This window comes from Chelonia mydas, chromosome 14, assembly GCF_015237465.2.
Source record: "Chelonia mydas isolate rCheMyd1 chromosome 14, rCheMyd1.pri.v2, whole genome shotgun sequence".
In the NCBI taxonomy this organism is placed as follows: domain Eukaryota; kingdom Metazoa; phylum Chordata; order Testudines; family Cheloniidae; genus Chelonia; species Chelonia mydas.
Genome location: NC_051254.2, coordinates 42,160,588 through 42,169,589, shown reverse-complemented (window position 1 = coordinate 42,169,589; position 9,002 = coordinate 42,160,588). Strand labels below are relative to the sequence as shown.

The following is a 9,002-nucleotide window of genomic DNA, read 5'->3' as shown; positions in this document are numbered from 1 at the left end:
CGGTGTGCTCGGGGGAGGAGGTGGGGAAGGGGCGGGAGTGGGGGGAGCTTGGCTGCCATTGGGTGCGGAGCATCTGCAAATTTTTCACCGTAGGTGCTCCAGCCCCAGAGCACCCACAGAGTTGGCATCTATGCATCCCATCTCCCCCCTAAAGGGGTTACATACAATCCTGGGCAGAGGGCGGTGGCCAGTGCTTAATTTGTAATGACAGAGATGCCGGGGCTCAAGTAATTTTTTTTACATTCATAACCGATGCAGCAAGCCCAGAGGTGCTGGGGATATGAACAGCCAAGCCCAGAGGTGTCGGGGCTATGAACGGCCAAGCCTATAAGCACTGGTGGTTAGGTTAGGGGGAAGGGTTGGGGTAGGATCAGGTCGGGTTGGAAACGACTCAACGGTCGTGGGTCCAGTTTGGGTCCAGTTTGGCTTAAAAATTAGGCCCAAGAAGACGTCTACGGTGAGGCATATCATGGCAATAAGACCGTATGGGGTTCATTGGAGGGCAGGATGGGAAGAGGAGGGCGGCTGTGTGGGACGTCACTGTGGGGAAGGATGAGAAGGGGGCCACGGAGAGGGGCTATTGGGAGACTGAATGAGAAAGAGACATGGACCACACAGGGGTGCCAGCAGCTAGATTGGGGGTGGGAACAGGGGCGGTATCAGATGCAGTTCTGGTCTCACACCATGTGGATCGTCTCTCGCGCTTCCCATTTAAAACAGTTCCCATTGTTCACGCTGTAACATCCTGTTTTCAGTGGCAGGGGATTGCCAGGCTGGGTCAGACCTGGCTCCCCGGAGACCCCTCTCGTGTTTCACGTGCTAAGGCTCGTGGCTCCCATGAACACCAGACCCTGCGCAGTTCCATCGAAGGCGTTGTGAAGCTGCTTTGTGACTTTTACAACGTGGTGTCAAAAGTTCTGGGCCTCACCCCAGGGGCTGAATGGGCCAAAAAGGGAGCGGTTCTCCTCCGGGTTTGTGGAAGCCACTTTCTCTCCAGACTTGCTGGTACTGCGCATCCTGAGGCCAGTGTGCCCATCCGGACAGAGAAAGGCTGGAGTGGGCACTGCTGTGGGGAGTCTTAGACTCCGCCCAGGCCCTGATCTCAGATCTAGGGGGGCTCAAAAGCGGGCTCTGTTCCAGCACAAAGCATCCACCGCATCCCCTCTGAAAATTCCCAAGTCAGACAACCAGCCAATGGCGCAGCTGGAAAGCGAGCCTAGTAGATCTGAGAACCAATACCGCTGACTGCTGTAACCACTAGACCCCATTCTCCTTCCAGAGCCAAGGACAGAACCCAGGAGTCCTGACTCCCTCTCGCTCACTATAACCAGTTAACCTAGCCTAGTGCTTTGTGTCCAAAGGGCTCTGCAATCGTTACCCACTGGATCCATCCATGCTGATTTCTGGGCAGTACAGACACCTTCAGGAGTGCCCGGTTCACACGTCTCAGAGCTTTGTCAGCAGGGCTGTGAGTTCCCATGAACATCCAACGCTGCAGATTTCCATGGAAGAAGCTGTAAACCCTGGCTTGATTTTACAGGAAGGTGGCCACAAAGCCCCTGGCCAATCCCCCAGAGGGCGAATGGGCCAAAGGGGGAATGGGAGCTGCTGGAAGCAAGGAGCTGATCTGACAGAGCCGTCTCTCTGCCGTGTCTCACGTCGCCCCGCAATAGGGTCCAGCTTTTGCCAGTGGTTTCAGTGTTCAGATCCCCACCTGCTTGCCCAGTAGCCAGCGGGGAGACATTTTGGCCTCTGCATTGTTCGCTCTGCTGAGGGGGAGGCTGCCACTGAAAGGGAGATGCTGGGCTGGGCAGATGGGGTAGTGGCGGGAGCAGAGGTCAGCCACTGAGGTGGGCATAAGCCAAAATACAGAGTGAGGCCCAGGCCGGTGGCAGAACAGAGGCGAGAACCCAGGGGTAACCTTGGCTTGCCCACCAGACCCCACTGCCCTCCCAGAGCTGGGAATAGAAATCAGCATCCAACTCCCACCTGCTACGTTAGATCTCATCCTAATCTCTGATAGTTAGAGCTGGGTTTACACCCTGACACATGGGGTATAATTTCCCTGCCACAGGATATTTATTATGACAACTCTGGATGTTCTTGTTCCCCATATAAACTTCCCATCCCATTTTGAATCTTGCTAAGCTCTTGGCCTCAATGATTTCCTGCGGCAATGAGTTCCATGGTTTAATCACACATTGTGTGGGTCTCTGTGGGGCTGGGTGGTGCCGGGGAGCTGGGCACAAGGGAGACTGTTCCTTCTCTCCCGTGGTACCGGTGTTAAAAGGTGCTGTTCAAATGCGTCCCTGTTAATATGTGATCTAGGTCGCTCTGTAGAGCTGACTGGTTCCCCATCATTAACAATCACTCCACCCATTTGTGTCATCTGCCCACTTTACTAGCCATGAGTTTATATTTTCCTGCCCTTGCTGTCTCTCCTGGTTTCCCCGGGAGACTGTAGATGACCGGCGAAAGGGTAGCACTGTACCGTTAGTCATGCAAGTATCACCTGATTCATTGGGGTAAAACGTCATTTTTATTCAAAGCTGTATTGGGCCAGCCCTTCTATTTCGCTCTCATGCCTGCTGATACCTGGGAGAGAAGCTTTTTCGTTAAAGATTCATATGGCCCTGCCCCACAATTAAAAGCGGCGAGAGCTTCACCTACCGTTCCGGTGTGCCACGTCGATATAAAACAAAGACTTAGTGTGCATGATAAAGGCTAAGATTTTGTCAGGGGTGTTTTTAGTAAAAGTCGTGGACAGGTCAAGGGCAATAAACAAAAAGTAATGGCCCATGACATGTCCAAAACCTTAGCTATAAATACTCATTACATAATGTCTGCTCCTGGGGCCCCGCTGCTCTGGGGGCCCCCTGCTCCAGCCAAGGGGGCTGACTGCCCCTGGCAACCCACTTCTCTGCGGCCCCGGGAACCACTTTCCTCTTGGCCCCTGGGGCTGCCCCCAGGGCCGCTGCTGCTTGGGTTCTCCCCAGGGCTGCTGCTCCGGCTGTCCCTGGGACCACTGCTGCTCGGGTGCTCGGGGGGGCCAGCTGTCTGGGACCAACCAAGCAGTGGCCGGTGTGGCTGGCCCCAGGGACTGCCTGAGTGGCCGGGCCTGGGGCTATTCCAGCAATGGCCAGTGTGGCTGGCCATGGGGCTGCCCCTGGGACCACTGCTTGGCCCTGGAGCCGCTGCTCAGGTGCTCTCGAGGCCACCACACCAGCCACTGCTTTGGGCGGTCCCTGGGGTCAGTTGCCCAGGGCTGCCTGAGGGAGGGCTGGGGCGGCTGGCCCCGTGGTCAGCTGCGTCTGCCACTGCAGCTGTGGGAATCACAGAGCTCGCGGAAAGTCACAGAATCCAGAACTTCTGCGACCTCTGTGACAGAACCGCAGCCTGATGCGTGATGCCTGAAATCTTGCCCCTGTTGAAAACAGTGGCAAAAATCCCACTGACTTCCCTGGATCTCAGATTCACCTAATGTTTTGTAAGTGTGTGAAGCATTTCCTAAGCCAGCTGCAGAAGTCATGATGTATAAAGTAAAAAGAACAGGAGGACTTGTGGCACCTTAGAGACGAACCCATTTATTTGAGCCTAAGCTTTCGTGAGCTACAGCATCCGATGAAGTGAGCTGTAGCTCACGAAAGCTTAGGCTCAAATAAATGGGTTCGTCTCTAAGGTGCCACAAGTCCTCCTGTTCTTTTTGCGAATACAGACTAACCCGGCTGCTACTCTGAAACCTGATGTATAACGTGGTTTTATTGGGTCACATTCCCACCATTTGACACCCTTCCACTCACTTCCCCACACCTCTGATGTTCAGTTTACTCCAGTATAAATCCGGTGCAACCCCATGGCTTAATTCTGATCTGTTACCCCAGTATAAATACAGAGTGACCCCACTGAAGTTAATGGAGCCAGGGCTGGAGTCTGTTATCTGTCACCACATTGTAAACTAGAAAGTCACATTCTCCTCTGCACTGGGTCCAGCTCAGCTCTGAAATCCTTGATCTAGATGTCAGCCCTTGACTGAATGATGTCTTTTAGACTCCTGACAAAGCCCCTTATTTCCTGTCCATCCAGGAAGTTCAACAAGCCCTGGTCCCCTTCCAGGCTTATCACCACTTTCTTTTTCAGAACTTCCCAGGCACTTTCATAGTCAGCGTCAGGCTCCAACTTTGTCTCAAGTACCTCTAAATCACCAACCAGCAGACCCAGGCTGCGGAGAAACTGCTCCTGCTTTGCCATTACATTCTCCAGTTCTGAAAGTTTCCCCTTGATCTCTTCAATTTTTATCTCATCGTCCTTGATCTTCAGCTCAGTTTCTTCCTTCTCGCTGTCGCATTTGCAAATCTTTTGTTCGTATTCGGAGACTTTGGTTTCATAGCGGTCGATGGCTTTTTGCAGCTCCTGGTCTGCTCTCTGACCACTGTACAGAGAGGTCTGGAAAATGGCGGACACGATGCCGGCTGAAACCAAAGAGCCAGAGGGAATGAGCAGAACAGGGAATCATCAAGTGATCCACCCTCTGTCACCCATTCCCAGCTTCTGGCAAACAGAGGCTAGTGACACCATCCCTGCCCTGCCCATCCTGGCTAATAGCCAGTATCCTCCATGAAATTATCTAGTTCTTTTTTGAACCCTGTTATAGTCTTGGCCTTCACAACATCCTCTGGCAAGGAGTTCCACAGGTTGACTGTGTGTTGTGTGAAGAAATTCATCCTTTTGTTTGTTTTAAACCTGCTGCCTATTAATTTTATTTGGTGACCCCTGGTTCTTGTGTGATGAGAAGGAGTAAACAACACTTCCTTATTCACTTTCTCCACACCAGTCATGATTTTATAGACATCTATCCTATCCACCCTTAATTGTCTGTTTTCCAAGCTGAAAAGTCCCAGTTTTATTAATCTCTCCTCATACGGCAGCCGTTCCATACCCCTAATCATTATTGTTGCCCTTTTCTGAACCTTTTCCAAGTCCACTAGATCTTTTTTTAGATGGGGCGACCACATCTGCCCGCCGTATTCAAGATGTGGGCGAACCATGATTTATATAGAGACAATATGATGTTTTCTGTCTTATTCTCTATCCCTTTCCTAATGATTCCCAGCATTCTGTTCGCTTCTTTGACTCTCACTGCCCATTGAGTGGATGTTTTCAGAGAACTCTCCACAATGACGCCAAGGTTTCTCTCTTGAGTGGTAACAGCTAATTTAGACCCCATCATTTTATATGTCTAGTTGGGATTACGTTTTCCAATGTGCATGACTTTGCATTTATCAACATTGAATTTCATCTGCCATTTGGTTGCCCAGTCACCCAGTTTGGTCAGATTCCTTTGTAGCTCTTTGGAGTCTGTTTTGGACTTAACTATCTTAAGTCGTTTTGTATCATCTGCCAATTTTGCCACCTCGCTCTTCGCCCCTTTTTCTAGATCATTTATGACTAGGTTGAGCAATACTGGTCCCTCATGGGAGTTGCAGTTTGCGCCTTGTGTTCCCATTCACTTCGATGGGGTTGGCACCATGGCCAGACTCAGTCTCCCATGATGCACTCTGGGAGAGGACTCCACGAGGCACCCCCACCCCTCACCAAACGGAAACACTGATATGCATCCTGGGAGACGTGCTCTGACGAGGGAGCAATCTATAGAGGTGAAGGGGAGCATTAGGCCCCTGAACCACAGCTTCCGTGGGGCACTGGTTCAGCATTTCACAATCACAATACTTCAGCTGTCGCTTTTTGAATTTCTGTGGCGTATTTTGACAAAAAAGTATTTTTTTTTGCTGTTTAATTTGACATTTTCACAAGGAAAAAAAAATCAGACCTGCTCTAGCTGCGACTAACGGAGCTGTGTCTTTTAGTTCACACAGCAGAGGCTCACGGCTTCAATCTCCTCCGTGGGCTGATTCTCTGTGAGTCCCCCACTTTCCCCCGCACATCAGAACAGCCCCCTGCTTCCTCCCTCCGCCCCAAAGCCCCCATCAATGGGCCTTCCCTGACCTGGAGGGGCCCACTCTAGTAGCCTGAGGACAGCGCGCTCTCCGGGCCAGTTCAGCCCCTGGCCTCCGCTCAGGTTGCAAATGAAAGAGCAGATGGAGCAACTGCAAAGATGCACCAAAAGCAGGTAACCTGAGAGAGGACAGGCCGCGTGTCCTATTCCCTGCCCCACCAAGCCAGCTAGTTCCATCTTCCCAGGGGGTTACAATTGCCTCAGAGCTGATGACACAACTGACCTTCCAGCAGGCACACGAGAGAGCGTGTGATGGAGAAGCCTGGGCTGATACCTACCCATGAGAGTGGAAAGAGGCATGAACAGCAGGGCGATATTCCTTGCAATTTTATGCCACTTCTCCTCTTGCCTCACCTTCTCCTGCAACTCAGAGAGCTTGCTCAGGTGCTTCCGTGCTCTTGTCACCATTTCTTGGGCATGCTCATTGGTTTTCTCATGATATTTCCGCTGGATTTGTAATAGATCCTGGCTTAATTTTCTTTTATTCATTTCATTGTTCAGATCTGATTTCTTGTCCATCAGGCCCACGTACTGGGAATCAGTGGTTTGCTTCTGGATTTCCAGCTGGCTCTCCACAGCTTTCATTTCCTCCCAGGCGCGGTGGGCATCTTTCTGTATCTCCTGATCACGTGGTTTTTCACTGGAAGAGCTCAGCTTGTCGGCCAGAGACACCAGAGACTTCATCCCCCTGGCGATCATACGTTGTTGGTCATAGGTCAAAAAAGCCATGCTGAGCGAGCCAGAGACAGGGGACATGCGATCTGCACGAAGGAAAGAACTTTCAGTACCATGGACAAGAGACAGAGCCACAGAATTTCTTTTCTCCCCCTTGGTTCGCAGACCACCCGACCCATGCATCATGCAGCACTGGCCGCCTCTCCACAGCTAACTCTGAATTCCCATGCGGAAAAGTATTGCAACGGGAATTAGTTCCTTATGATCGTTGTGCCCTTCCTGCATCTGGGTGTTTTAATGCCACAAATCAAGTGTTGGAAAACCAGGAGGTGCAGAGCCGCTGTGGGTGTTCACACACCTCTGAAAACTACCTCTCCAGGTTATTGGGAATCCGTGTAGCTCCCCCAAAGTCAATGGGGGTCTCAGTGACTCTGATGTAAACCCAGAGGGACCCCAGTGGGGTCAACGGAGTCAAGGTGGGATTCTGATCTCAGGGCTCCGGTCTAAATCTGGAGTGACCCCACTGTCACCAATGAAGTCAGGGCCATCTTAGAGACCAGAGTGACCCCACTGACTTCGGTGGACCTGCTCTGGGTTCACAGTATTATAACTGAGATGCGAATCTGACAATTGAATTCATCATCCCGAATCAAGCCACTGGTCTGTCTGGACAACTGTTCTTGCGGCGTTCCTGCCCCAGATCAGACCACCGATAGCCTGCTATGAACCCACCAGTCCTGTATCCTCCAACCCCTGCTGCCCTGGATTGGAGCAGTGGCCCCAGCTAGCCTGGTATCTGCCCCCATCTCTGCTGCCCTGGATCGGACCCATGGTCCATAGTTTCTGGTCTCTTTCTGCCCCAGCCCGCTCTGCACAGTGCCCCCATGCATTTGTCTTTCCCCTAAACTCTCCATGTCCCCACCACAACAGTGCACTGAAATATTGTTATTTATTCATTTGCATTACGTGGTGCCCAGTTCGAGACCAGGACCCCTTGTGGGAGGCGCTGTGCAAACACAGAACAAAAAGACAAGTCCCCACCCTAAAGACTTTCAGATAACTTCCCCCCGCTCTTACCTTTCTGTTCACAGCGAACCTCGTCCCTTCGGTAACTGAACCCAGTGCCACGTCGTGGAGGTATTTATACAGGGCTCTGTTGAGCGAGAGCACAGTCTACTGGTGGGTTCGCGTCTCTGCATGAAATCCCAGCATCCAGTGAGCTTACAGGTAGGGAAACACCTTTGATCACCTGTCCAGCGCATGGGTGCGAACCATCCACCTCCCTGGGTGAATTCCAGCTGGGGTGGTTCCTTCCTGCCACCCTAAAATGCAGTTCCAACAGGGTACAGGATTCTCCTTCACGGAACCCAGGAGTCCTGAGCCCTAAACCCTTCTTTTGTGCTGCCTGCACTGATCTCTAGACGAGACTTCCCCATTTCTAGTTTTACACACGCACACCCCACCCCTGACAGTCCTTCCTCGCCCAGATGGTTCCAGGGACGAACAGCTGCTGCTCATATCCCCAGCGATTGGAGTTACATCCTGGGTGTGACTCCGTATTTCCCCAGGCTGGCCATATGGCCCTCTTCGCAGGGCCTCTCCCAGGCAGCTTGGCAAACACCACCGGTCCTGCTCTGGGTCTGTGACTCTTTCCACCCCTTTCCTCAGGCAGCCGGCTGGGCTAGTGTAACTCACCAGGACGTCAGGCCAGTGACATTGACCCAGCATTGCCCCATCTTGCAAACTGCCATTTCCTGCCGCGTCCCGGCTGGATTAGTGACCTGGTGCCCCAGAAACCAGTATTCAGCACCCCCGTTCTTCATGCTCTCCTCTCTGAGCTGGTGGCAGAACTCGGGCGTCCTGGCTTCCACGCCCTCACCCCCACTCTAGCCCACTAGAGCCCCCGCTTCTTCTCCCACAGCTGGGGAGAGAACCCAGGAGTCCTGACTCCTAGCTCCCCCCGGCTCTAACCCACTAGATCCTACCCCCCTTCTAGAACCAGGAATGAAATCCGGAATTCCTGATTTCCAGTCTCGCTCCCCGCCCCGCCATTCTTATCCACTAGACTCCCCTCCCAGAGCTGGAGGTTATGGCTGTGATTGTGTGTTGTGTACTCCCCCCGCCATTCTTACCCACTAGACTCCTCTCCCAGAGCTGTAGGTTATGGCTGTGATTGTGTGTTGTGTGTTGTGTACTCCCCCCGCCATTCTTACCCACTTGACTTTCCTCCCAGAGCTGTACGTTACAGCTGTGATTGTGTGTTGTGTGTTGTGTACTCCCCCCGCCATTCTTACCCACTTGACTTTCCTCCCAG

The 9,002-nt window shown here is 52.3% G+C and overlaps 1 protein-coding gene across 1 annotated transcript; it reads right to left on the bottom strand.

Moving 5' to 3' along the window:
- Positions 1-3,758: 3,758 nt before the first annotated feature.
- On the bottom strand, positions 3,759-8,414 carry LOC122463015. The gene is made up of 3 exons (XM_043529051.1): positions 7,766-8,414; positions 6,292-6,774; positions 3,759-4,469 (listed from the first exon to the last, which is right to left on the bottom strand). Exons 2-3 carry the CDS (start codon positions 6,767-6,769, stop codon positions 4,012-4,014), a joined length of 936 nt encoding a protein of 311 aa, XP_043384986.1. The 5' UTR covers positions 6,770-6,774; positions 7,766-8,414; the 3' UTR covers positions 3,759-4,011.
- Between the last annotated feature and the right edge of the window lie 588 nt (positions 8,415-9,002).

What these genes read in the sequence shown, in the direction of transcription:
- LOC122463015 (XM_043529051.1), bottom strand. Translation starts at nt 6,769, where the DNA reads ATGTCCCCTGTCTCTGGCTCGCTCAGCATGGCTTTTTTGACCTATGAC. An exon ending in GCCTCTTTCCACTCTCATGG is followed by an intron (nt 4,470 to 6,291) that starts GTAGGTATCAGC and finishes CTTTGGTTTCAG; the next exon opens with CCGGCATCGTGTCCGCCATT.